A 27,940-nucleotide genomic window follows, 5' to 3' on the forward strand; every position below is an offset into this window, starting at 1 on the left:
GGACCCTCTGGGGATTTTTATTTAGTGTGCATATGTTCTGGTGAAAACGAACCTGTGCTAGAAGAGTGTATTCACAGATTTTTAAATAGTTTGCACAGAGACCCAGGACAGCTTCCCCATGCCTTAAGGTCATGGTTTGGGAGACCCACTCCCTCACACAGGAATGTCACTCTGTCCTTCCATGCTTTTATTGGTAACAGCAATGGACAAGAACACCCCGGCCCAACAGCTAGGTTATCAGGCAGACCCTCCAGGGCCATTGGCATCTCTATCCCCAATCTTAGATCCTGTCTACCCAGGCCATGTTCCCGAATGGGCATGTCCCCGTCTTTCCTGTTTATATGTGTGGATCAGTCTGTCTGAGTGTCTGAGCCGATGCCTGCAAGGGCCCCCGATCCTTGGCACATGGTAGGGGTTGTTCAGAACACAACGTGCCTTGCCCCGGTGGACCACTGGGCCCCGGTGTTGACCATGGGAGACAGAGCCAGAGACTGATGGTGGCAGGGGACCAGGCACAAAGTTCATTCCAGGGCCACATCCTACAAAAGAACCAGTCATTATCAGAGTAAGTTTCTGACCAGGTAGCTTTACTCTTCTGGGGTAAGTTTCTCTGGGCTTTCATTTTCTATCTGCAAAATGGGATTCCCACTTCCCTACCACCAGACCAGAACAATACATTTACAAATGCTGTTCTAATCTGAGGGACTATTGTGACTGACCCCAAAAGGCTGTACCGAATTCCTGAGCTCACATGAACACAGGTGGCTGGGCTGGAGAACGTGCAAAGGAAGCTGGGAAAGATGTGAGCAGAGACTATAGAGGCACCTACCCGGCATTGAGAAGTCCTCCATTGCATTGTATTTAAATTCATAGGGTGGAAAGGGCTGGCCTTGGAAAAAGGGTGTATCCTGGGGCAGGGGTGGGAACAAGGGAGGTGGTGAGGGCTGAAGTGGGTAAGGAAAAGACATGGGGGGAGGCAGATGGAAAGGTGGGAGCAGGGGCAAGGCCAGCTTCTCTTTGAAGTCTGGAGGCTGCTTATGGCTCCCCTGGAATGAGTGATCCATCTCTGGCCAGTCCTCAATCCATGGGTCTGGGAATGGGAGATTGTATTAAATAGACCTGGGAAACCAGGTTGCCCCAAATGCTGGCTACCCACACTTCCAGAGCTCTACTCCACCCTCTTGGAGAACAGCGCCTTCTTCATCCCCTTTCACTTCAAGCCAAGACCAAGCTGTGTTCCTTTTTCCTTGGTACTCTTGTCTGCCTGTGCTCTGACCTCACACCTGCTCCTGCCCAGTGTCTGTAGCTTTTTCTTCTTCCCAAGTCCTTCCCATAGCCAAAAGACAAGTCAAGTATAAAGATCCAGTTCTCTTTCCCAACTAGTCCTCATTTCCTTCTAAACCAGTATCCTACCCCATTTATATACCTCCTCAACTGTGTATTGTGACTCTTAACACTTCATGTCTTCAGTGGTTTTCCTATTAAATGGAATTTAACAAACCCCTTCTTTCCAACAGTCGCATGACATAAACATGGTCCTGAGAGCACCTCTCTAGTCTCAAGGACTTGTGTCTCCCCATCAATCTGTTCTCTGCCAATCCAAAGTGAGCGCCGTTCTGCTGGCGTTCCTAGTTCACACTTCCACTCTCCACTTCTCCCTCCGCTGGTCCCAATGACTCCCAAGTGTTTCCACAGCCCCTCGCACACATCTGCCCTAATCAAACTCGACTGCTCACCCTCCCACTTCAAACCAAGTTTTTTGGTTTTGTTGTTGTTATTGTTAACGGCCATCGTTTCTTTTGTTCCCATTGAGACAAGGTCTCACATACTCCATGCTGGCTTTAAACTCACTTTGTAGCTAAGGATGTGCATAAACGGCTGATCTCCCGCTCTTACTTTCTAAGATCTAAAACTACAAACACACACCACTCTGCCGGGTTGAAGCTGGTGCTGGAGACTGAACGCATGGCTTCTTGCATGCTATCAGCTTTAAGCACTCTACCAACTGAGCCACATCTCCAGCTACATCCATCGTTCTTAGGTGGAATCAGAAGCTGTGAAGCACCACAAACTAGCCTTTCAACCTTTAAAGCATTCCTTTACTTACTACGGACCAATCCTCTAACTGAGCAAAACAAAGACAATGGAACCAGTATGTAATCCATCCCAGGTCATCTTCCAAATGTTCCAGTTCCTAGCTCCTAAATCCCAGCGCCCTGTCTCTATTCCTGGCCTTTCTATGTCCCCCATAAGCTGTATGTCTCCCTATTGCTGCAACAAAACAGCATCTAAGATGACTCATTCCTCCAATCCAACAAACACTGTACTCCCGGCGTTAAAGTGCAGCACATTTGTGTTGGCACAGGGCTCAAGTGACCTGACACAAGGGAGAAGTAGATTTGGACATAAGCCATGCCGTTTCCTTTGTGGGCAGGCAGGGACTGAGAGACTAATGAGCGAACAAACAATCTGTAGCGGAGAACATCTCAGCAGGAATGCAGTTAGAGTAGTATCCCAAAAAAAGCCGAAGGAGTGGAACTCAGAACCTACAGCAGTGACTACTGAGTGAGCTGGGACCCTAAGGTGGAGCTGAGGAGGCCATCAGCTGCTGTCTACTAACCCTACCGCCTCGAGAGCTGCAAAGACACTGTAGGTTACATTTTTGTCTCTGCTGAGCAACCTGCTAGCTGACTGTACTATCCCTAATGAGCTTGCCTCTGGGACACTACCTAGACCATCCTTTTTGCATCTCTGTCTTCCCAATTCCCATGCCTGGGACTACCTGGAAGCAGTCTCATTTCTTTTCCATTCATCTCATGAATTGGGTCTTTTGACCGTGCCTTTTGCAATCAAAACTTGTGCATGTTCATTCAGGAGGAAGCACCGAGCTAGAGAACTGGAAGTTGCCATAGGACTCCTGTGATCTAACCGTTCCCAAGAAATGAGAAAGGAACATTCAGGAGATCCTCAAGAGATCCCCTACTTTCTATGAGTACTTCTGTCCCATCTGGTTCTTTGTGTCTTGTGCTTGGAAGGTTCTATCTACACCAGTACCCAACCACTCTGTGGGAGGCCTTACCTGGGAGCCGGTCATGTTTGGGTAGCTCTACACCCCAGGCGTCAGCCACGTGTGTCAGAAGTAAGTGTGAGAGGTGGCGGTGTGCATGCTGGTCCCAATGGACACCATCTCGATGACGGTGATGTACAGCATGCCGGAAATGGAAATGAAGATCTAGGACATCGAAACAGTGGTTCCCAGCTAGTGTAGCACTGTAGAAGTTCCCCTCAACCACATCCTGTCGCAGAGAGACTGCCAGGGGCTGGAGCTAATTGAGAAAGTGGAGTCTCTAAGAAGGTTTCCTAGCTACCAGCCAGCCATTCTATCCCCTGTCCTGAAGGGTCCCAGTCACTCACCTCTGGCAGGAGGAAACCCCCAGTGACACGTTCCCCCAAAGGCATTGCCAAGTTCCACACCAGCAGACAAGAGTCTGGCAAAACCTGGTCCATTCGTACAAATACTCGCTCCAAGTTCTCCCTGTAGCTCTCCATTGAGCAGCGGCCATATCTGTTGGGTAACACTTAGGGTGGGCAAGAGCACAGGAATGCTGCCACACCTCCACCTCCAACCAGTGTTTCCCTCTCCCCCAGCCTGAACCTGGAGAGATCCCAGAGGCAGGAGTTGATGATCACTAGGTCAGGGGCAGGTCCATATGACAGCTCCTCCAAGACGTCCTCAAGGTACTCGGAGTAAACACGGGTGAGGAAGTAGAAGCGCACAAGGTGGTGGCCAGAACCAGAGCAGAACTGGCGGACCTCTCGGTACTGTGTCCCGTTGTGCAGCTCTCCCAGCTGGCCCCCAGCCACCAGCTGATCCTGTTCAAAGCTCAGCTCCCCCTGCCCACCCACCCCCACCCCGATGGTCAGATCCATGCCAGGTAGGTGGTCCTTTTCAGGCCAGGGTCTGCACCCACCCAACACTGGCATGGCTGCCAAGTTTCTCTCACCTTGGCTTTTAACTGGGAAGCTGTTAGCAGTGTGTCTTTCTGGAGCAGAAGCACCAGGTCCTTATACACAGATCTTTGGACTGCAGGGAGATAGGGATCCCAAGGTTAAGGTGGGCCCCACCCCCTCCCAGAGTTTCCCAAAAGGGCTTGGCTCTCCCAACCTTAGCTCAACAGAGGGTTGACTTAGAGAAGAAAGGATGAGGTTTTAAAGTCGCGGCTCTGCTCTTCCAGTTATTTCCCTCTCCTCTAGCTTATGTATGGTGACAGAAGACCAACGGGGAAATTAAGTTGGTCCAGTCACTAGGGAAACACACAACACAGCCTACAGCAACTTTTAAGAAAAACCAATGGAGGGCAACAACAGATAAAGATGCCACACGAATGGGCTAAAATAGTGCACAAATGACATGTCAGGGCACCTGTGGAAGGCATGAAGGGAATTTAATAAAAATACAGTTTAGGGCTCTAAAACAGAGTAAGTGATGGAGAAGTCTGAGATGGAGATGCGGCGTGCAGATAAAGAAAAGGCTGCAGATACAAGGCTATGAAATGTCATCCTAGAGTGGTCACTCACTGGAGTCCCCCAAAATGACCACGAACTTGTTGTGTAGCAGCTGCTGGACTTCAGAGGCATGGAAGTGGACCATGGTGCTTCCCAGCAGGCGGTGAGGTACCTCGTTTTCCAAACAGAAGACCATGCTGTCACACCAGCTGCAGGGGAGAGGCCAATAAGCTGATACAGGGCTGGGCATCCAGGTAGGTCGGACTGTTCCAAGATGACCCATGCGCGCTGGCCCCTCCTGAGCTACTCTGAGTAACAGGGGGGAGAGTGGGGCGGCAAGGTGAATCCCAAGACACCAGCCTTTATCACACTCGGAGGAAAGGCGTAGGGTCACTTGGGCGGTGCGTGGTCCTATACTGTGGCGCTTCGCGCGCGCAGAGACTCCCTTGCTCCCTGCCACGTGTCAGCGGCGGCCCCGCGCGTGCGCACACGTACGCTCGCGCCAGTTACCAGGTTTCGGGGCTCCAGCGCGTCACCGGCCAATAGGGCAGGTACCGGGCGCCTTGTCCGCAGCGGGTTCGTGATCTAGAGTCATGTTCCCATGTCCCTGGAGAGTGTTGGGTTCTGCAAAGATCCCGCCCCACAGAGCCCGGGTGCCCAGGTTAGCTGTCGGTAAGCAGCTCGACGACCAGGGATCTCCATGCGTGCGTAGCTGTGGTCCAGTCAACGCCACCAGCATCTGCGCTTCAGGAGATGCTCATGGCTCCTACTTCCGGTCACCCATGTCCCGCCCTGTGCACCCCCCCAAAGCCAGAGGAGTCAGAACAGCAGCGAGGTTGGCCGCTGTAAAGAACAGGAATCAGGCCTAGGCCCAGTCGGGTGGGCGCGAAGCCCGGATACGAGCCGAGGGCAGGAAGATAGCTCAGCGTAGCTTGCCCACAGTTCTGATGGGTGCTATGGCGGCCTCATCACGTGACCCTGACGGGCGGAAGCGGAAGTGCGGCCTGAGCTTGCGCTAGGCGGGTTTTTCCTCGGCTCCTCTAGCTGCCAGCTGTACTAGACATGGACTGTTACACTGCGAACTGGAATCCACTCGGGGACTCTGCCTTTTATCGGTGAGCCGCCCGCCGCCCCACCTTCTGGCCCACTGCTCGGCTTACCGTGCCTGTCTGCTGCTGGCTTGAGCCTCCCGGCAGAGCCAGCGGTGCTCGTCCGGGTCTCCACGGGTGCTGGCGTCCGCCCCTATGGCGGCTCGCCAGAGCGTCTGCCACTTTACACACTTTAGAGGCAGCAATCTGGTTCTTCCTTTGCGCCAACTGAGGCAAGCTCTGAAGCCATCCCCAAACCGAGGTCTGTTGGCCTCCGGAAGGATGCTCAGATCACGTTGAGGGAGGCCGCCCGCGGCGACAGCGAGAGCCAGTCTCCTTCCGGAAACTGCTGCTGAAGTCAGACCACAGGGGCTCTCACTGGAGGGCGGGGTCGCCACAGCGGGCGGGGTGACTGTACTGACCAAAGCTGAGAGAAGGGGGGTGAACAGCAATTCGTTCTTGGGGCAGCACTACTGAGGAACTCGAGGCAGTGGCAACTCACTGGAGTTGGAGTGCTCTTAGCTGTGGGTGTTTCTCAAGGCTAAACTAGTAACGTGATTACAGGTCTCATCGGCTGTATTTCCTTTTAAGATATAAAGTACAAACTGCGTGCGGAGCACTCATCCATCAGTCAGTCAGCCTGTGTTTGTCTCTCTCTGAGCAGTTTCCAGTTTAACTAATCTCAACCATCCTCAATTCGTGGGTGTTTGCAGCTTCACAGAATTGCTGGACCTCACCACAACATGCAACTCCATGGCTTTGCGTTTGCACAGTCCTATAGTCTCTTCTATGGGCGTTACTATTTTCCTCATCATCCTGAGGAATGTTGCTCATCTTTCAGGACCTCCTTGGTTTTTCTGCAGTAGAATCTTCTTTGTGCCTCACCGGGTCCAATTGTAGAGTCTTTTTATTTGTGGCACACTAGGTAAATATTTGTATGAGTTTCTCCTGCTAAGCTCCTTGAGGGCTAAGAAGACATCTATTTCCCATGCAAATTTAGGCCAGGGCCTGTTACCTAATAATTGTTCAGCCTGTGGTGGCCCATGACTCTTAATCCCAGCACTCTGGAGCTGCAGGTGGATCTCTGAGATCCAGACTACCCTGGTCTATACTTCAGGCCAGTCAGGGCTACATAGTAAGACCCTGTCTCCAAACAACAACAGAAACAAACAAAGCCTAGTAGTTGCCCAACAAAATTGTAAAGAATGTTTTATTGATGCACCTGAAGATCACAAAGGCATTGCGTTGGTGTCTTATTTCAGTAGTCTTTGCTTCTGCTAGGAAAACTGTGTACCTTCCTCATAGCCAAACTTTTAAATGGAATTTTGTTATTGTGATGCATTTCCTAGACAGAGGATGCCCTTTGGTGATTTTTTAGAGGCCTGTTCCATTTGTTTATTCATGATTCCTCTTAGACACATGTGCACTATGAATGAAACAACTGAGAATACTAATGAGCCGAGTGCGGTGTCACAGCCGTAAGCCCAGCTCTTGGGACGTGGAGGCAGGAGGATTAGGATTGCCAATTCAGTTCGTGTGTGTGTGTGTGTGTGTGTGTGTGTGTGTGTGTGTGTGTACATACATGCCAATTCAGTTCATATATATGTATGTACATATATATGTATATGTGTGTATATGTATATGTGTGTACACACATGCCAATTCAGTTCATATATGTATGTACATATATATGTATATATGTGTGTGTATATATGTATATGTGTGTGTACATACATGCCAATTCAGTTCATATATATGCATGTACATATATGTGTATATACACATATATGTATATGTGTGTGTATGTATGTGTATATGTATGTGTGTGTATGTATGTATGTGTATATGTGTGTGTGTATGTATGTATGTGTATGTGTGTGTGTGTGTGTGTGTGTGTGTGTGTATATATATATATATAGCCAGCCTCAGCAAGATGAGACTTTGTCCCAAAATATGTATTATAAAAGCTAAAATGTAATAAACATAAAATATTAACTATGATTTTTAAAAATACCTGTTGCCTACCCAGACTTTTAAAATCAGAGCATAGACAAGATGACCTCATTACAACAGAGCTCCTCCTATTTACTCAATGAAGTTTTAGTTTCATGGATACATAAATAATGTTTCAAAAGATGCAGGTGAGTCATAGAAGTGTTGGACTCATAGAAATGATAAGTGCTATGCCTTGCTGGGACTGATAGATATGTCCTAGGTTGCTGACAAAAATGACTTTATTGTATTCTGGATATTATGCTAAGTACTTATGTATAGTTCCCTAAGTATCACCACCATATAGAACTAGAATCGTGATTATACCAACTTATTAATGAGGAAGCTCAGGGACAGAGAGTCCGGGTTCTGCAAGTGGTGGTGGCACATGCCTTTTAAATCCTAGCAGAAGCAGGTGGATCTCTGAGTTTGAGGCTAGCCTGGTCTACAGAGTGGGTTCCAGGACAACTAGGGCTACACAGAGAAACCCTGTTTTGAAAAACTCCCCATAACACACCCAAAAGATGTATGTGGTAGACTCTGTGGGCCAAACATAGAAGTCTTGACTTTATAATTGTGTTTGTGTTTGCACGTGTGCACACACATGCCACTACACATGTGTAGAATTTTGTGGACAACTTGTAGGAGTCATTGTTTCCTTTCCACCATTTCTGAACTCAGGTCATCAGGTGGCACATTCGGTTGTGTTGTAAACTGAGTCACCGCTCCCAGATGTATGTTTGTTTGAGACAGGGTTTCTCGGTGTAACCAGCTCTGGCTGGCCTGGACTAGAAGACCAGGCTGGCCTGGAACGCACAGAGATCTGCCTGCCTCTGCCTCTGGAGTGTTGGGATCAAGGATGTGTGCCACCATGCCCAGTTTCAGATTTTTTTTTTTTAAACAGAAAAATGTAAGGGCATTTTCTCGTTTATTCACTAGTATGAATGTGTTTTAAGAATAGATACTCAAAGTCCATGTGTTTATCTTGGACTTAATCTGATTCTAATAAGTAGATGAATGGGCAACAAATAGAGACATTTCACTTGAGTCCCATCTGTAGGGCAAGGGTCCACACTGGAACTGGTATTGTCAAGAACTTGCTGGATTTGGAAAGGTAGGGAGAAACGGTGACCATCTCTTACCTGGTTGTGGAGAGTTAGCCATTTTAATCCTAAAACTGCAACTTGAGCTGACTCCTTTAATTTGACCCAACCATTGTGAGATTCAGTATGTGTTGTTAAGTAAGGTAGACATAGGTTCGCTTTGACATTTATAGGGCTTACAGCCAGCACATGAGGCAGATAAACTCAACCTTTGATTGTAGTTACAGTGGGATTCTGAACTTGGGCTGTGAGGAAGTAGGTAATCGAGGATGGTCTGGTTTCTTAGCTTAAAATCATGAAAAGGGGAAAGTGAACTTGGCACAAAAGAAGATGGACTTGTTTTTGGGGGGGTGCATTGGGGCTCAGTACATTTGTGTTTTGTGGTGTGTGTAGGTGTGCATGGCTCTTGCAGAAGTGGGAGTGTTGGTGTTGCTCCTCAGGAGCCATTCACTCCTTTTTTTATGACAAGGTCCCTCACTGGACCCAGGACTTAATGATTAGGCTGGGCAGTCCCCACACCACAGATCCACCTGTCTCCACCTTCCCAGCACTGTACTCACAAACATGGGCCACCATGCCTGGCTTTTTATGTGTGTACTGGGGATCAAACTCAAGGTCTCACACTTTTGCAGCAAGGGAGTTAGTGAATAAGTTAGCTCTTTCCCCTGTCCTGTCATTTTGCATGTTCACAATAGTTTGATTTTGTAAAAGAGGCAAGAGTGATGATGTATTTTTTTATGAACTTATTCTTGTAAGGTTTTCTTTCTCTCCCCCTTTTTGTTATTATTAAAAGGGAAGGAGATTATTTTAATATTATAGTTTTGAATAAATGTATTTAGTAAAAACATCATTAAATATATAACAAAATATCTTTTAATTTTTTTGTTTTGCATTGTTTTTGAAGAAAATACCACTACTTAAATATTTTTAAAAAATTTTATGTGTGTATTTTGTTTATATATGTGCTTATGTGTCTCATTATGCATTGCCCACAGGGCCCAGAAAAGATCACAGGACCCCTTGGAATTGATTTTATAGACATTTGTAAGGCAACATGGTGGGGTTGGGAATTGAACCTGGATACTCTGGGAAAATAGCCAGTTCTCTTAACTGCTGAGCTGCCTTCCCAGCCCTCCTGGGTTTTATTTTTTTGAGACAGGATCTCATGTAGCCTGTGATGACCCCCTGGCCTTCCTGCCTCTACCTGTCAGGTGCTAGGGATATAATCATGACTAGTTTATCAGTGTTGGGGATGAACCCAGGGCTTCATGCTAGACAAGCACCTGCCACCTGAGCTGCTTTCTCAGCCTTTCCTCTTTATCATTTGTAAATTCCTGTTCAATAGTATTGAGTATGTTTACTGTAGTGTTTAGCCAATTTAAATGTTTTTCATCAAGCAATTCTACACCTATTAAATAGCAGCTCCCCATTAAGTATTCCTCCTTCTCTGGATTTGACTGTGCTTAGTAATCATGTGAATGAAATTTATTGTTTGTCTTTCTGTGACTGGAATATCTAACTTAATATACTATCTCCAAGGTTGATGTTATAGCATGTGCCATAATTTCTTTACTTTTTTAAGACTGAAAGATTTGGTTGCATTACACACTACACTTCCCTTACCCGTTCTCTTAGTGACATGAGGTACAAATGGGCAGATCAGATGGTGGCTTCTCAGAAAAGTCTCATGGGTGCAGGTTTCATGAGGACAGGCTGTGTACTTGATGGAAAAGGCAAGCTACGGCTTTCTTCTCTCTACCCAGGTCTCAGAAACAAATCTCGTCTGCAGGAAACCATTGGACACAGCAATGCTGCTGTCACCTTGGCTCTGGAGAGTAACACTCCTGTAGTCATAGATCTGATCTGCAGATATCTCTTCAAAGGGGCCGGTGGGATACCTGCTTCGTATGTGGGAGGACTCTCAGGAAATGAACCAACAAAACCCCGCTTTCAGACTCTGTTTCTGTTTCAGTTTTTCTGGGTGCATATCTAGAAATAGAATTCCTGGATTGTCTGGCAATTCTGTTTACAGTTATAGAGCTGCCATACTACACTGTCTTAGAGCTGCCGTACTATACTGTCTTCCACAGCAGCAGCTGCGCCATTTTACAAACAAGCTGCAGTACCCAAGAATCCTCGAGTAGCATGTAGTTTTGAGTTATTTAGAAGCAAGGGATTTTGGAAATGATAGTGGTCCCTCCTTAGGGACTACAGATTGTTGGGTCGTTCCCTAATACTGGACGTGATATGCCCACTCAGAGCCCCTCTGGCTTGTTGCACACAGGATCTGCTCACACTGTGGTAGACAGTGCTTCCCCAGAAGTTTACCTGGAGAGCTACAGGATTTCTTTGCTGATGACTGCAGGGGCTGGGATGGAGGCTACCAGAGTACTTACTAGGTTTTATGGCTTTCCAGATTAGAATCTGGGATCCATTTATTGCTGCTCCTCAGGAGATTTCCATTTCTCGACTGAGAGAGTGGAAGAGAAGGATATAACTAGCCTTCTACATTGAGGGATGGCCTGTCCTCATGGAAGCTGTACCATAGGCTTTCCTGAGCAGCTGCCCTCCATGTTGCCAATCTGCACCCATGCAACCCAAGAGGCATAGCATATATTGTCCCTATTATCTACTTAAGGCTTTGGAAGGTCCTCCTTCCTAGTCTTTGTTGCTGCTGAACCCCTGGACCACATTCCTCAGGGATTGTTTAGAAGTTTGGTCCAATGGCCTCCTGTGCATCCCAGCCCTTGCTGCTTTCAAAGGCAACATAAGTGAGTACTTAGCTTCACAGTCCCGGCAATTTGTACTCCAGTGATTATATCCCTCTTAGCCTCTCCCTGAGTGTCCCACCCCACTCCGTGCATGTCCAGAATTGCTCTACCTCTCCAGTACTGAATTCTGAAACAATTCTGAAACCCTCTCAAGCATGTAGAACCCTCTTCTATACGTGTTTTCTCCCTGTTTAGCTAGGAGGACAGCTGTGGTTAGTTACTTCAGTTTTGTTCTTTTCTCTAACAGCCTTATTCTTTGTCTTTGGTTATACATGGCTGATATAGAGCTCCCTACCTGTGCCAAGGCTGCAGAGTGCTAATGTGAATGGTAGTGGGCAGGTTGTAGCTACTACCGACCGTACTCCCGGTTTATCTGCACTCCTATGATCTTGTTTTGTGGAGTCATCCTATATTCATCATAAAGGCTCAATGTGTGAAGGATCACATGATAAAACAATTGTGAATGGTCCGGGTACTTCAGAAATACTGAAAATTGAAGCCTTCTTGCACCTTCCCCCCATAATTTTACCTTGTACCTTCTAGAAAACTGAAGCTCATTGCATGGAAAGGCCTAGATTTTGCCTGACCAAACTTGCTCTCTTGACTCACTTGTATAAGCATGTTCCTGTCCTCTGCCTTCTATACACCATATGCCAGCATCAAAAGTAAAAATGTGAAAGAGGAAGAGAAAGGCATTTGTGTCCATACGTATATATAACAAGTCAGTCATAAGGTCATGGTTGAGATCTTTCATGTGTACCTCTGTCCTCTGCAGCTGTAACTTTGCTTGCCCTTAGTCAGCACATCCTTTGCCCTTGTTGTCTCCCATAGTACAATCACTGAGCTTCATTCCTCTCATGTTGTGGTTTTGGTTTCTGAAGGTTTTCCTTGACTGTTATCTTTGGGCATGAAACCATAAAGAGATGCCTCGGAAGAGTCCTTGGATTTTAGGCGTAGTCCTCCTTGCCAATGTAGTTTCCCCTTTAAGCAGAATAACCCCCTTTAACTAGTAAATTAAAACCCAGGTGGCAAAGTAGCACTCTTACCTTCCAGTTCAGTACCTTAATTGTTGCAACTCCTGATGGAAGGAAGCATTTGCCTCTGGAAGACTCAGCTCTAGAAGACCAACAGACCAACAGTGTCCAGAATAAGAAGCTACTACTAATAAGGAGCCACGCTCGCTTCCAACCTTTGATCCAGGGGGAGGAAGTTATGCCTCGTAATAGTCTCCGATTCAAAGCATTCCTCTAAGGGAGTTTGGCTTCCAGTTTGTGCTGTAATTTTGTCATTTGTTAACTAGGTGCTATGGTTTGGATATGAAATATTCACTATAAACTGTATGTTTGGGGAGCCTGGTTGCTAGCTATGCTTGGGGAGAAGCAGTTAGATCATGGGAGGTCTGACCTAAAAAAAAAATGGTTATTTACATTGATGGATTCAGAGTTGAAACAGGGTTGGGAGATGGTAAAACTACGGAAGGTGGAGCCTAGGTGTAGGAGGTGGGTATCTGGTGGCATATAGGAAAAAGATGTATCTTGTGTCTAACCCTTCCTGTCTCTCTGCTCCTGGCTTTCCTAAGCAGCCACACCATGTGCTCTTGACACCATGATGTTCTTTGTCTCACACCCAAAGTCTGACCCTTCACTGAAGCCTTTCATACTCTCGGTTACTTTTCTATAGTTGTGAAAAGATAACATGGCAAAGGCAACTTATCAAATAGTTGGAAGCTTGCTTACAGCCTCAGAAGGTGAGTCCATGACCAGCATGGAGCAAAGCATGGCAGTAGGCATGCAGTCATGGTGCTGGGGCAGCAGCTATGAGTTTACATAAAGCCCACAAATTACAGGCAGAGCAAGCAAGAATAGGCCCGATTCAGGCTTATAAAAACCTCAAAACCTACCCCCAGTGACACACCTCCTCCAACAAAGCCAGTCGTCCTAAACCTCCTCAGAATAGTTCCACTAACCCCGGACTAACCCTGTAGGAAGCACTCTCACTCAGACCACCATGGATTCTGTGAGCCAAAGCAAATCTTTCCTCCTTGACGATTTTAGGTACTTATCACAGCTGCATATGTGACACATTCCATTGTTTCTTGTGGGTGTTGGGATATATGGCAAGACCAGTTGGTTTTGTGGCCAGAGCTGACTTAACACTGTTGTGATGTGCCCCTTGATGAGATGCAGTGCTTTGCAGAATGCTGCGGTGGTGATTAAAGCATTCCGTGAGTCAAGAGATTCTGGGTCCCAGCAAAACCTACCGAGAATAGTTACCTGTTCCCCTAGGTAACTAAACCTCTGCCTCTTCAGAACCCAGTGTAGTCTTCTTGCAGGTTGGACCCTTCAGAATGATGCCACAGTAGGGACTTGTTTTAAACACTCAGCACTTGGAGCAGGGAATCCTTTGCCATATCACAAATGAAATTTCAATAAGGTTTTCAGGTTGAGGGTAGTTGGTATGAGAAATGACAGACAAGCTACTCTCACCAGGAAGAGAGGCTCCAAAATTGTCAATTTCATCTGGACTGGCCCTAATTACATACCCTATTTAGGTTTCAGGGTCCCAGGGTTTCCTGATCGGTACACCAACTTCCACTTAAGATGTGACATGCTGATTCACTTAACTGTTGTAATTTTTAAACTCAGTGAATTAAAATTGTGTTGATTTTTAGAATAACAACTATATAGCCATAGGAGATTATCTTAGACCTGTCATAGAAGCTTTCTGCTCCTCAGGTCATGGTTAGTTAGCCTTCCACGCATGATGGGAACAAACAGGAATGGGGGTGGGAGACCTGGAACACAGCATCCATAAGGCAAGCCACACCCTAAGGTTGGATGTAGAGCAAGTAAAGGGCGCTAATCGAAACATACTTGTATACAGAGTGTGTATATAGCCAGACACGTAGACCTACTGACACATGGGTAGCGTAATGTGAGCAGAGAGCCCTGAGAAGGTGATCAGGCCTAGGCAGTGTTTCCCAGGTGTGTGCGCGGGACTGCAGCTAAATGCCACCACCGGGTATCCTCAGACCCCATGGCTGGCTGAAACCAGAAGCGCAAGTTCTTGTCTTGAGTGCTCTTCTAGTGTTCTAGCGCCCTCTACTGACGAAACTTCACATTGGGCTTACTGAAAGAAAGACGAGGGAATGATGGTTATTACTGTACAACTTGTGATTTGGGGACTGAATGAATGGCTGTCACTTTATAACTAGCATGCTAGGTCTACATTAAAATATATTTTCTAATATTTTCATTCAGTGAACTTAGTAATAAAATGTTAAATATATATACATATATCTATATCTATATATATATAGATATATATAGATATATATATATAATTTTAAACCTTGAAGCCACTATGTGACTTAGCATGAGGAGACAGAAGCAGGAGGATCAGCTTGAGTCTGAGGGCAGCCTGGGCTAGTTATGGCCAGTCTTAGCTACAGGGTAATATCCTGTCTAGAAGCAAACTCCAAAGTTTTAATGTTTTAAAGAAAAGATTTATTTATTTTTCTAAGTTTTTAAAAAGTTTCTAGTAATGCCAGGCATATATTTTTATGTGCAGGGGTGTTTTGCCTACATGTATTTCTGTGTACTGTGTACATGCCTGATGCCCAGGGAGGCCATCCTTACAGAGAACCTTCGTTCAGTTCCCAGTACCCCTGTGGTGGCTCACATCTGTATATAACTCCAGTTCCAGGGGATCCAACACTTTTCTGCCCTCATAGCAAGTAGTTGTGAATTCTAGGCTAGCTTGGGGTATATAGCAAGAACCAGGGCAACCAGTAAGAGTCTGAAAAAACAACCAAAACTAGGTTGAAAGTGCTTACTTGATCATCTTCCCTCTTTATTCATACTCCCTCCTCTCCCACCTTCCCCTTCTCCCCCACCTTCCCCTTCTCCCCCACACCACTTCCTTTTCTTCTCACTCTACATGAGTCTCACTGTGAACAGAAATGTCTTGCCATACAAACATGGGCTGATGTTTATTCATTGTCCTGATGAGTTCTCTTATTGTCCTATAAATTGCTTTGCTAAGTGTCCCTGGCGGGGACACTTAAACTGAGATACTAATATTTTATATTTCAGGGTTCTTTATAATTTAGACTATTTGTGTAGACTTAGCTAGTTTATCATCTAATCTGCAACTTAAATCTGAAACAACACTCAAGAAAATTCACACTGCAAAGTGTATTACTCAGGATTCTCTCTAGAGGAACAGAATTTATAGAATAAATTCATATATATGTATATATAGAGATAAATATGTATATATATGTAGGTATATATATAGATGGATGGGTGGATAAATATATAAATATATTTAATACTATTTGTTATAATGTATATTTAATATTATATATTAAAATATATAAATATATTCATGGGATTTATCAGAATGGCTTACAGGCTCCAGCTAATCTAATAATTGCTGTCTATAAATGAAAGGTCCAAGAATCCAGTAGTTGCTCAGTCCACCAGGCTGCCTGTCTCAGCTGGTCTTCAGTACATGCTGGAATCCAGAAGACGTAGGCTCTGGCACCAGTGATGGAGTGGACTTGCTAGTGAGAGCAAGAGCAGCAGGCAAAGAGAGAGAGAGCTTCTGTCTTCCATGTCCTTCACATAGGCTTCCAGCAGAAGGTGTGGTCCAGATTAAAGGTGGCTCTTCCCACTCACATGATCTGATTAAGAAAAAGAATTCCCCACAGGTGTGCCCAGCCATTCGGTTTCAGTTAATTGTACATGTGGTCAAGTTGACAACCAAAAACAGCCATCACACAGAACATTTCAGAGTTTAAGATGATGGGAGCACAATTTTAGTAACAGTTGTGTTCTTTCTCTAAAATATATGCCAAGAGCTTCTGTGCCGGGAGAAAGTTGAGACAAGGTCTCATTTTGAAGTTCAAGTTTGGTCTGGAAACAGTTTTGTCTAGATTGACCTTGAACTTGAAATAATTCTGCCGTAGCCTCTCAAGGGCTAGGCTTCCAGGTGTGAGCCACCATGCCTGCTTTAGTTAGTTAATTATTTCCGTAAGTTATTTTGACTAGAGCCCCCAGAGGGCAATGTAATGGTGGGCATGCTCCTGGTTGTTAATTAGACCACTGAGATACACAAAAATGTCCCCTTTATTTGCATTTTCTTTTGATGGTCTAGAACAACATCCACTTTTCTCTGTCCCTTCCCCTCTCTTCCATGCATTCATGCACACATTAGGCTTGCAGCATGCATTTATGTACATACCCAGGGCTGCAGGCGTCTCATTTGTGATTTTGTCACCTGCAAGCCAGGAGTCACAGTACCATCATCTAGGACTCCCCCAGCCATATCTCTTGGAAGAGCTGATTTTGGGTACCCTGGTTCAGACACTGAACTCCATGCTTCTAAAACTAGCCTCATCTAGAACTCTAGCTTGACCTTAGGCATAAAGAGCACAATCTGATTCATCATTGGAACCAGCAGTAAAAGAGGTCTCCTATTCAATAGCTTGGCCTCTGAAGGTCTCACTTTCCAGGCAGAGCCAGCACCATGCCTTAGCACCATTTCAGTGTCTTGTACATAGCCTGTCCATCTCAGATGCTCCTGCCAACAGTGGACACTTGCCTCGAAAACTATACGCTTCCTTGTCGATACACTATGCTGCCTTACCTGCGGTTCCCAGCCCTGCATGGTCTGGTCAGTTTCTAGTCACCATCCCCCTCTCTGCCTCTCATGGGGGAGGGGAAGACTCTCCTCCACTACTGCAGGGGATAAACGGTAGCTTCAGGCCTTCCTGGATACAGATGGAGAGGACACTAATCTTTGTTTATCTCTGTGAGTAGGAAATATGAACTGTACAGCATGGACTGGGACCTGAAGGAGGAACTCAAGGATTGCCTGGTGGCTGCTGCGCCCTATGGGGGTCCCATTGGTACGCTTCCTCTCGATTATTACTACATACTGTGGGCTCCCAAGGGTGTTGCTTTCAGGGTCTCTGCCAATCCACCTTCTAAATGTTTTTAATTTGGGCTCTCACAAGGCTCGGTTCCCATGGGCTGAGCCTGGGTAAATGATCCAAGATGCCTACCTTACATGGGGCCTGAGGTTCTAGGACAGACGTCTCTTCTCAAATTGCAGCTCTACTGAGGAACTGTTGGAGAAAGGAGAAAGCTGCCAGCATGCGGCCAGTACTGGAGATCTACTCTGCTTCTGGCATGCCACTGTCTAGCCTGCTGGTGAGCAGGGAACCTACCCCTATCTCTGATGGGCAGGGCTGGCTGGTAAGGAGAGCCATCGGAACCTCTCTCCTCTGCAGTGGAAGAGTGGGCCTGTGGTGGCCCTCGGCTGGTCAGCTGAGGAGGAGCTGCTCTGTGTGCAAGAAGATGGTGCAGTGCTAGTTTACGGGCTTGATGGAAACTTCCGGAGGCACTTCAGCATGGGCAATGTAGGGGTCACAGGAGCCGGAGGAGGGAAGGGGCACCTCTTCACCTGTGGATTTCTTAACCCATGGTCCATCTTGTTAGGAAGTGCTTCAGAACCGTGTCCTGGATGCCCGGATTTTTCACACTGAGTGTGGTTCTGGAGTGGCCATCCTTACAGGAGCCTATCGCTTTACTCTGAGTGCCAACGTGGGTGACCTTAAACTCCGTCGGATGCCAGAGGTGCCAGGTAAGCCCTGATACTAAAGAGGTCCCTTCACGACCACAGATGTGCTTTCAGACTCTGGTCATGTCAGTGTTTCCTCTTCCCCGTCACAGGTCTGCAGAGTGCACCCTCATGTTGGACCACACTGTGCCACGACCGAGTAGCACACATTCTTCTGGCTGTAGGACCCGATCTTTACCTTCTGGATCACGCTACCTGCTCTGCAGTGGTGAGAACCTAAGTGGGAATGAAATGGAAGGGCTGGCCAACCAGTAGGAAGGCATTGAGATGTCAGTTTATCTGGTTTCCTCCCTGGTCCTGTCCCAGACTCCTGCTGGCCTAGCTCCGGGAGTGAGCAGCTTCCTACAGATGGCTGTATCCTTCACGTATCGTTACCTGGCACTCTTCACAGACACAGGCTACATCTGGATGGGGACAGCATCACTCAAGGTGTGGTTCTGGAACAAGGGACACTGTGCTTTGTCCACGGAAGATCTGTTGTGGATAGGGTCATGGCTTTTCAACAGCAGGATGACTGTTGAACAGCAGGATGCTGGGGCAGGGCCTTGACATGCTGTGCCGTTTCAGGAGAAGCTGTGTGAGTTCAACTGCAACATCCGGGCACCCCCGAAGCAGATGGTCTGGTGAGGATAGAGGCTCTTCAAGGATGGGGTTAGAACATGGCCTTGTTGCCTGGCACAGCTTGAGTCATCCTGTCTTCTGAACAGACTAACTGGAACTTAGGCTTTTCTTCTCTGTCAGCACTTAAGGGGGAACGGTGTCCTCTGTGGGCCACGTGACTGGTAGAGCAAGAGGGAGAGGGAAACAGGTCAGCATGTGACCAGGGAATGGGCTCCAGGACAGTGTGTCAGGCTGTCCCAGGAGAAAGAACAAGTGATGATGTAGAAGACATGGCTATGGGCCGATGTACAAGTGTCCCACATGAGTATATGGTACTGCCCATAGGTGTAGCCGCCCTCGAAGCAAGGAAAGGGCTGTTGTTGTGGCCTGGGAAAGGCGGCTGATGGTGGTGGGCAGTGCGCCTGAAAGCATTCAGTATCCTTGGAACACTTCCTGTGTGGGCTGGGAGAGGGAAGGAAAAAGAGGTTACCCTATCTTTGGATGTTCTTAGTAGCCTTGACTAAACTCAGGTTTGTGCTAGATGAGGACTCCTACTTAGTGCCGGAGTTTGATGGGGTCCGCATCTTCTCCCGAAGCACCCATGAATTCCTGCATGAAGTCCCAGGTGAGGCTCCCACAACCATACTCAGGGCAGGTGCTCCTGACCACAAACTCCCACACTGTCCTCTCCCAATGGCCCAAAACTGGATCTGGGTATTAGGGGCAGTACCGAGAATTTTCATGCTTCATCTCTGCTCAAAAACTCCTCTAGTGGCCAGTGAAGAGATCTTCAAAATTGCCTCAATGGCCCCTGGAGCCCTGCTATTGGAGGCCCAGAAAGAATATGAGGTAATTTCTGGGCAACTTCTAAGATTCCCAAGATGCTCTCTTCCTTTCTCTTTTCCTGATTAGACCAGCCCTCTGCCCCTGCCTAAGCACCCATGATAGCCAGGGGAGGGGGTTAGGTAAGACAACGAGTTGGGCTGGCTGAGGCTAGCACATGTAAACTGGCCAGGAAGGGCAAGGCGGCCCACTGTACACAGGCTCAAGTGCTTTCCAAGACCCACAAGGCTAGGGACCAGAGCAAGACTGTCTCTGATGCTCGTCTCTGGGCCTCTCTCCACAGAAGGAGAGCCAGAAAGCAGATGAGTACCTTCGGGAGATCCAGGAACTGGGGCAGCTGGTCCAGGCCGTGCAGCAGTGCATCGAGGCTGCAGGACATGAGCACCAGCCAGACATGCAAAAGAGTCTGCTCAGGGTTGGCCTGGAGGGGGTCTGGGAGAGGGTGTGTTGGGAGTGGGGTGGGCTGGGCAGCAAGGGAGGTTCATTTCCATTTGGTTTTTTTCAGGCGGCTTCATTTGGAAAGTGTTTCCTTGACAGATTTCCGCCTGACAGCTTCGTGCACATGTGTCAGGACCTTCGAGTGCTCAATGCTATTCGGGACTACCACATAGGGATCCCTCTGACCTATACCCAGTATCCCTATGTATGGCGTGAAGGTGTTTAGAGCTGGGCATGGCAGGGTAAGGGGCAGGAGATGTGGTCTGCAGATCCCCGGCAAACAGGGCTTATACCAACTGATCCTTAACCAATGGAAATACAGATACAAGCAGCTCACCATCCAGGTGCTGCTAGACAGGTATGAAAGCCCAGGGGTGCTATGGGAGGGTAGGGTGGGTAGTACTGTGTGGGGACTTGTGGGCACTACTCACTTCCCTTTTAGGACTGGGAGGCCTAGGACAGGCTAGGGACATTCTGCCCGCTCGACTCACTTTGCCTCACCCCTGTGTCCCTTACTCCTTTATCTGGCAGGCTTGTGTTGCGGAGGCTTTATCCCCTGGCTATCCAGATATGCGAGTACCTGCGCCTTCCTGAAGTGCAGGGTGTCAGCAGGATCCTAGCCCACTGGGCCTGCTACAAGGCAAGGGCATGGGATATGAGGTAACCTCAGGCCCTGACAAAATATAGGAAATACAGAGCATGGAAATAAAGGGTGGGTTCTGATGGAGGTCCTGTAGGATTGGGCAGGCGAGGGGTGACATCCAGACTTGTGTGACATCCACATACACACAGGTGCAGCAGAAAGATGTCTCAGATGAAGATGTAGCACGGGCTATTAATCAGAAGCTCGGTGACACACCTGGGGTTTCATACTCGGACATTGCTGCGCGGGCCTATGGCTGTGGCCGCACCGAACTGGCCATTAAGGTGTGGTTGTGTTACCTTTCCCAGACACCCCAGGGTAGGTGTTCCATGTCCTCGTCCAAGTGTCTCTCTTTGCCTTCTACCCCACTTCACAGCTGCTGGAGTATGAGCCACGGTCGGGGGAACAGGTGCCTCTTCTCCTGAAGATGAAGAGGAGCAAGCTGGCACTAAGCAAGGCCATCGAGAGTGGAGACACTGACCTGGGTGAGCAGGGATGGGGGAGGGCCAGGAGGCACAGGACGATAAAGCAGTGATGTGCAGAGCTGGGCTGGAGGCCCACCTACTCCATCACCTCAGTGTTCACAGTGCTGCTGCACCTGAAGAATGAACTCAACCGAGGAGACTTTTTCATGACTCTGCGGAACCAACCCATGGCTCTGAGTTTGTATCGGCAGGTAAGTGCGTGTGAGGGGGAGGAAAGGGTTGGAGCCTTCCGAGCTTTTAGTTGACTTTGCTGGCTAATCTTCTGCCCGTGACCCAGTTCTGTAAGCATCAGGAGCGAGACACTCTGAAGGACCTTTACAATCAGGACGACAATCACCAGGAATTGGGCAGCTTCCACATCAGAGCCAGCTATACTGAAGAGGTCTGAGGTCCAAGGGGAGGGTGGGGCCTTTGGGTTAGTTGGGTCATTTATCAAAGCCCTAGCCCTGTGCATTTGGTTACACTCTCTCTGGTCATAACTGTTGAGGACCTCTGAGAGCATCAGGCCAGAATATGGCACTGGTCTCAAGGAAGCCAGTGTCTCTAGGACAATGAGAGAGTGCCCCTGGTAGATGAGACTGGCCCTAGGCATGAGGGTGGAGAGAGGCAAGGCTAATGAACGTGTTGTGACCTCAGTGTCCCTTTCCCTGTAGCGTATTGAAGGGCGAGTGGCAGCTCTGCAAACAGCAGCCGACGCCTTCTACAAGGCCAAGAATGAATTTGCAGCCAAGGTTTGACAGCTTTTCTCAGAGCTTCCCCTCCTGCCTTGGTCTTCCTTCCTTGGCCTTGATTCCCTCGTTCTGGTCCCCAGGCCACAGAGGATCAAATGAGGCTTTTGCGGCTACAGCGGCGCCTAGAGGATGAGCTGGGGGGCAAGTTCCTAGACCTATCTCTACATAACACAGTCACCACCCTCATCCTCGGAGGCCACAGCAAGCGGGCAGAGCAGCTGGCACGTGACTTCCGCATCCCTGACAAGAGGTGAGTGAGGCCTCAGCCTTCTGTAGTCCTGGGACTTCTTGCCTTCCCTTCACACCTGTGCTGAGTGCCGCTTTCCTGCAGGCTCTGGTGGTTAAAGCTGGCTGCCCTGGCAGATTTGGAAGATTGGGAGGAGCTTGAGAAGTTTTCTAAGAGCAAGAAATCACCAATTGGCTACCTGGTGAGACAGGGCTCCTCCCTAGGCCTCCCACTAGTGAGAGTAGTCCTGGAGGGGGGCCCATTTGTGCACCCATTCCACTGTCCTGTGTTCTCAGCTAGTGCTTTGTGTGCTGTGTGAATATGGGCAGACACGTATTGTGTAGGGAACACTGGAGGACAGGCACACACCTGCCTCCTACCTAGTGGTGGTAAGAGTTCCTTTACCCCATCAAGACTACAGGGGCCACTATGTGCCTGAGGGCAGAAGGGGCAGGGCGAGCCAAGGTTTGAGAGGTTGCTTCGTACATATGGAGGGCAAGTTTCACAGTGGCAGACTGAGAGAAAATACAAGGCCTTAGAAGACCGGAGGCAGAAACACCCATCTTGGTGATGGGACTGGCAGTAGAATAGAAGCACAAAGATGATTCTCCTCAGGTCTCTGGCAGGTCGTTGGTTTAGCTGCTTCTGTTACAGTGGTGTGCTCCATGTTGTTTTGCATAGGGGAAGGGGAAGGCTGACTGTGCAAAATACCCATGGGCAAGTGTCCCCTGGGCTTCTCCCGAGAGAGGAAATAGGGCTAGGCTTGTCTCCTCTGTCTTGCAAAGCCCTTTGTAGAGATCTGCATGAAACAACATAACAAACATGAGGCCAAGAAGTACGCTTCCCGCGTGGGCCCTGAACAAAAGGTCAAAGCTTTGCTTCTTGTCGGGTAAGTCAGATGAAGGCCTCTGTGTGTGAGGGGACTGAAGAGTGGGCTGAGAGGAGACAGGTCTGTTGCCCTTGAACAGCCCCAACACCATCTCTCCTTCTGCTCAAACCACAGGGATGTGGCTCAGGCTGCAGATGTGGCTATTGAACACCGGAATGAAACCGAGCTGAGCCTCGTTTTGTCCCACTGCACTGGAGCTACAGACGGGGCCATAGCTGACAAGATTCAGCGTGCCAGAGCACAAGCCCAGAAGAAGTGATGTGCCTGTCCCTCAGGGGGCGGAGCTAGTTAAAACCCAGGGATGTCCAGATGTAAATAAATGTGGAATACTAATTCAGAATAGTTGTATGCTGTCCAGCTTTGAGAAAAGCAGGAAACCGTCTAGCTACTGCAGCAGAGCGCCACAGTTTTGATTGTAGTGAGGTTGGGAATAGAAAGTTATAAGAGAGACTTGTTTATTCACACAGGCACCATAGTTACTCTCTCAGAAGCTCTGTCACAGCCTGGAGGTATGGAGAGAAATGGCATGAAATTCAAGCACCAATCCAGGAGGACCCACACCACACAGCATTACACGCATGTCCATGATCTCACAGAGCCACACTATAACTCTGTTAATTATTTCACTCCTCCCTCATGGCAGTTCTGAATCCATAACAGCAAATGCATAGCAAAAGAAGAATTTGGGCTGACAAGGTGGCTCAGTAGCTAACAGCTCTTGCCAACAATCCAGGCAACTTAAGTTTAAACCCTTGACCTCTGATCTTTACCCATATACAAAAGCACACAGAGTAAATGGGTGTGTGAGTGAATGAATGAAAATAAATAGAAATAAATGAGGATTTGAGACCTAGGACAGTTCAGGCTGGAACTGGAGTCAAGTCCTCTGAACCTGAAGAGTAGCTGGGAAGCCAGTGACCATCCGTTGTCAGGGTTGGAGGAAACACCTCTGAGAGCCCTGGCTGTTGAACAGTAAGTGGCAAGCAGTTCTCGAGCGGTCCCTGTGCTTGTGAAAAGGGGTGGAAGACCATCTCAGTTCTGTCTAAGCTATGAACTAGAAACCCCTAATCCCGCCCTACCTGAGTGAGTCCTTCACCTCCAGTCAGCAAGAGGGCTGCGACTTTCTGCCTTCTGTCTGCAGCCCCCAGTGTACTCCAGTGCACTGTAGCACTCCACCATCAAGGAGGTGAGCCCTTTGCGTCACGCCTACTACCCGCCTGTTAGCAGAAGAAAGCAGTCTACAGGACTTTTGCACTCTCTAGCACTCCTAGTCCTAACTATGTTCTTAAAGGGCAAGAGAAGCTAAACATAGTAGTGTCTGCCTGTAATCCCAGTACTTGGAAGGCTTCCTTATTACCATCTAATTTGTAAATACAAGTTTTCGAGAATCCTCCAAGAAAATAGACCTCACTGTAAAACAACTACTTATTCCGACAATGGCTTATTATATGGCTCAGGAATATAGACAGGGCTCAGCAGTGATGGTTTATGCCTGGCTCATAGCTCTGGATATCAGCAGAAAGGAAGTTCAAAGGGTGACTTGATATCTGGGGGCTGACATCACCTGGAGGCTTGTTCATTTCCATTTCTGGTGAAGCATTGTAAATCAGAACCTTACTATGGTTGTGGATGAGAACAGCTACAACCCGGTTCATCTGGTAGCCAGACGGGAACTGCTGCCTTTCCTAATGTAGCACAGCATTCTGATGTGTCCCACCACACTCTGTCAAGCTGGTCCGCTAGTCCTACTCCACCATCTCACCTCTTGATGCGGGAGTATAGGGATCTGGGAAAATTATGGTCTGTTTCAGGAGTCAGTTTGTTTTAATCTCTTTGGAACAAGCAGACACCTCCAAGCAAGGGAAAGGATGCTAACATTGGGCGTGTTTCCTCCCTGGTCTCAGCCTCGCAGGTCCATACTGCTTGTGTGTCTCTTTGATGCCCTTTGAAAAGATTATTGCCAACATTTTGAGTTCTTAGTGAAAAAGAGTTTCTTTCTGGGAAGGAAAAGTGTAAATGATAAATCCACACCCCCATAGTAACCTGCAAACAGTAAACACTACACCTGGAATCATAGAAGTAGAGGAGAAATTACAAGAACAGCAAGTGGCTACAGTGATTATAACTCTTGGGAAAAAAGTTCATGCATAAAGCACTGGGCTCCTTTATAGGGAGAGTGGCTGAAATTTAAAGCAGAGGCTTTTAATGTGTGCAGCACAGCGGGAGAGTACTGGAATTGAATGCTTTGCACCTCAAAACAAAAGCAAAAACTTTTTATATACTTTTGTAACATTCATGCATCTCTGCCCCTACCTCCAAGAGTTTATTATGGGATTTTCAAATACCCAAAGAAACTTAAAAAAATGTTTATATTGGACACCAGTATATTCAGCACTTGGATTATTCATTACTATACTTGTTATACATTTGTCCCTGTATCCATTAATTATTTGTGCATTTCAAAATAACATGCTGGATGTGGTAGCCCATCCCTGTAATGTCAGCATTCTGGATACTGGAGTAGGGGATCAAGGGTTTGAAGCTAGGGACTGGAGAAATGACTCAGCAGTTAGGAGCATTTGTTGATTAGTCACGAAGGGTCCAGATTCCTGCACCCACACCCTGAACCTCACAACCACCTGTTAACTTAGGTTTCGGAGATCCAATTTCCTCCTCTGTTCCAGGCTAGCCAAGGACTCCATAGTGAGATCCTGTCTCAAGAGAGAGAGAGAGAGAGAGAGAGAGAGAGAGAGAGAGAGAGAGAGAGAGAGAGAGAGAGAGAGAGAGAGAGAGAGACCCTTCAAGTTCAGCCTGGGCAAGACCCTGTCTCAACAACACAAAGAACAAATTATAGACATCAGAATAATTCTCCCTAAATGCATTTTCTAAACTGTCTTAACTGTCCTGGTTAAAGTTTCTATTGCTGTGATGAAGCACCATGACTAAAGCAACACGGAGAGGAAAGGGTTTGCTTATCTTATTCCTCCACATCACTGTTTATCACTAAAGGAAGTCAGGGCAGGAACCTGGAGGCAAGAGCTGATGCAGAGGTTATAGATGGTGTAACGTACTGACTTGCTCAGCCTGCTTTCTTATAAAATTCGGGACTACCAGAGCAGAGATGGCACCACTCACAATGGAATATCACAAATTAGGAAAATGTCCTGCAACTAGGTCTTAGGGAGGCATTTTCTCAATTGAAGTCCCTTCCTGTTGAATCTAGTTTGTGTCAAATTGACATTAAACTATCTAGCACATAAAATACAGAGTAATTTGCAGCAACTTTTCTTTCAGGCAAAATATAATGAAATGCATAGATCTTTCTCTTTGTTGTTTTTTTTTTTTAAGAAACATTTTCATACACTATATTTTGATCATATTTTCTTCTTCCCCAATTTCCTCCACATCTTCCCAGATGCAAAAATGGAAAATCAAAACAAATTTTTAAAAACCAGTAACACAAACAAAAATGGAGTGTGGTTGATTACACCCAGTGACATTTCAATTAAGAGAACTAATTTTCCCTTTCCTAACACAAATCAATGGCAATTAGCTTCTTGGTTGGAGATATGACTTTGTATCTACCCATTTTAGAAAATTCATAGATCTCAAGTGTAAGTTTTCACTTATAAATATTTCTATCTAAAAAATTAGGATTGGGGTTCTTGGGAGCTAGCTCAGAGAACACTTGCCAAGCCTGTGTGAGCCCCTAAGTTCTTCATCCCTGCAAAATAAAGGTCAAAAGCAGAGCTTTTTTTGTTTCAAATTCTTATTTGCTCAACTAAAATCAGTATAAGGTATCGTCTATGTTGAGGATTGTACAAGAAGGCCCGTGTCAGTGGGAGGGATCAAGTCCTATCTAACCATTTGGGTTAGGATTTAAGCTTGAACCAAGTATGGAAACGCTTCTAGATTAAGTTACCCAGGTGACCGTAGAGAGTATGAGGTCAGAGAGCCTGCCTGGTCCATCTTTGTTACGAAATTCAGCAAATGACCCTCAGGAGATGAGCAGTGGCCTGAGAAGGCACTTGATTTTCATTTATTTCAATTTTCGTATTCTCTGGCTTCATTTTCACCTTGGCACTTTAGTGAACATGCTTGTCGGTTTATTATCCAAGTATATCCCAGAATGTCAGCTCCTGAGAGCTGACATCTCTGACTTCATCTCAGCAGTGTCCAGTGCATGATCTGCATTCAGAATGCAGAGAACAACCTGTTGTTTTGTTTACTAAACAGAAAGGCAGAAGGGAAGTGACTGACTTTCATAGGGAAACAGCTCCTTTCATCCTATCATTCACCCTGCTATTCCTGCAGGCGGCCTCCCGCTTATCTTCCTGTTGGTTCCTTTTTTTTCCTTCCAAGACAGCTCTTGACCGTGCTAATAGGGGTAGAAAGCTCTGAAAAGGACTAGGAGTCAAGTAGGACAAAAGCTAGGCCAGTCTCACCAGCTAAGGAGTGAGACTTTATTCTTAATAAAAACGGTAGTTGTCTATACTGACCCTCCCTTCCCAGGGTCTTCAGGGCAGGCCACATAAGAACTTTGGTTTGAAGGTCTGTGTCACCCTTGCAAACTACCACACTGCCCAAATGTATAGAGAAAAGAAACTTGTTCTTTGAGAACAGGCTACTTTGCCAAGCTGCATGTACCTGGAAGGTCTCAGGAAGAGTCAGTCAGATAGGTTCAGGTCTAAAATTTGCAGCTGGGACTGCCACACCCAACTGCAAAATTTCCCAGGTGTGGTCAAACCTGGCAAATCTTTCACTTGGTCTCATGGGCAACCACTTTATTTATTTTAATTACATTACCGGATACTGGTATGGAAACTCCTTTTTAAAAAAGATTTATTTATTTTATGCCTGAGTGCATTGTAGCTGTCTTCAGAAACACCAGAAGAGGGCATCAGATCTCATTACAGATGGTTGTGAGCCACCATGTGGTTGCTGGGACTCAGGACCTCTGGAAGAGCAGCCAGTGCT

At 47.1% G+C, this 27,940-nt stretch overlaps 2 protein-coding genes across 7 annotated transcripts; one reads left to right on the plus strand and one right to left on the minus strand.

Moving 5' to 3' along the window:
- Window positions 1-221: 221 nt before the first annotated feature.
- On the minus strand, window positions 222-5,857 carry PCED1A (PC-esterase domain containing 1A). Of its 4 annotated transcripts, XM_080931566.1 has the most exons (9): window positions 5,667-5,857; window positions 5,017-5,130; window positions 4,579-4,715; window positions 4,005-4,084; window positions 3,656-3,894; window positions 3,415-3,565; window positions 3,080-3,326; window positions 830-1,090; window positions 222-539 (listed from the first exon to the last, which is right to left on the minus strand). In XM_080931566.1, the coding sequence occupies exons 3-9, from the start codon at window positions 4,700-4,702 to the stop codon at window positions 292-294; spliced, it is 1,350 nt and encodes a 449-aa protein (XP_080787692.1). In that variant the 5' UTR covers window positions 4,703-4,715; window positions 5,017-5,130; window positions 5,667-5,857; the 3' UTR covers window positions 222-291. The 4 variants fall into 4 exon arrangements, with proteins under 4 accessions (XP_080787692.1, XP_080787691.1, XP_080787690.1 ...); XM_080931565.1 differs by lacking the exon at window positions 5,017-5,130; XM_080931564.1 differs by having other exon boundaries at window positions 4,579-5,130.
- Window positions 5,506-23,266, plus strand: VPS16 (VPS16 core subunit of CORVET and HOPS complexes). 3 transcript variants are annotated; one of them, XM_080931559.1, is made up of 24 exons: window positions 5,506-5,621; window positions 17,286-17,374; window positions 17,581-17,678; window positions 17,759-17,887; window positions 17,967-18,111; window positions 18,201-18,316; window positions 18,415-18,537; window positions 18,676-18,731; window positions 19,054-19,143; window positions 19,239-19,333; window positions 19,481-19,557; window positions 19,835-19,966; window positions 20,057-20,184; window positions 20,312-20,347; window positions 20,521-20,629; window positions 20,782-20,916; window positions 21,009-21,117; window positions 21,211-21,308; window positions 21,395-21,499; window positions 21,771-21,848; window positions 21,929-22,098; window positions 22,180-22,276; window positions 22,860-22,963; window positions 23,078-23,266. In XM_080931559.1, exons 1-24 carry the CDS (start codon window positions 5,569-5,571, stop codon window positions 23,220-23,222), a joined length of 2,517 nt encoding a protein of 838 aa, XP_080787685.1. In that variant the 5' UTR covers window positions 5,506-5,568; the 3' UTR covers window positions 23,223-23,266. The 3 variants fall into 3 exon arrangements, with proteins under 3 accessions (XP_080787685.1, XP_080787687.1, XP_080787686.1); XM_080931560.1 differs by lacking the exon at window positions 5,506-5,621 and adding an exon at window positions 7,665-7,735; XM_080931561.1 differs by lacking the exon at window positions 19,054-19,143.
- Window positions 23,267-27,940: the final 4,674 nt, after the last annotated feature.

Source organism: Micromys minutus (genome assembly GCF_963924665.1).
Source record: "Micromys minutus genome assembly, chromosome: 17".
NCBI classification, from domain to species: domain Eukaryota; kingdom Metazoa; phylum Chordata; class Mammalia; order Rodentia; family Muridae; genus Micromys; species Micromys minutus.

Coding starts and splice junctions, on each gene's coding strand:
- PCED1A (XM_080931564.1), bottom strand. CDS start 4,789: ATGGGTCATCTTGGAACAGTCCGACCTACCTGGATGCCCAGCCCTGTA. Junction 3,895..4,004: donor CTTCCCAGTTAAAAGCCAAG/GTGAGAGAAACT, acceptor GTGGGTGGGCAG/GGGGAGCTGAGCTTTGAACA. Junction 1,091..3,079: donor CAAACATGACCGGCTCCCAG/GTAAGGCCTCCC, acceptor TCCCATTCCCAG/ACCCATGGATTGAGGACTGG.
- VPS16 (XM_080931559.1), top strand. CDS start 5,569: ATGGACTGTTACACTGCGAACTGGAATCCACTCGGGGACTCTGCCTTT. Junction 19,334..19,480: donor ATTCCTGCATGAAGTCCCAG/GTGAGGCTCCCA, acceptor AAACTCCTCTAG/TGGCCAGTGAAGAGATCTTC. Junction 19,967..20,056: donor TGCAAAAGAGTCTGCTCAGG/GTTGGCCTGGAG, acceptor GGTTTTTTTCAG/GCGGCTTCATTTGGAAAGTG.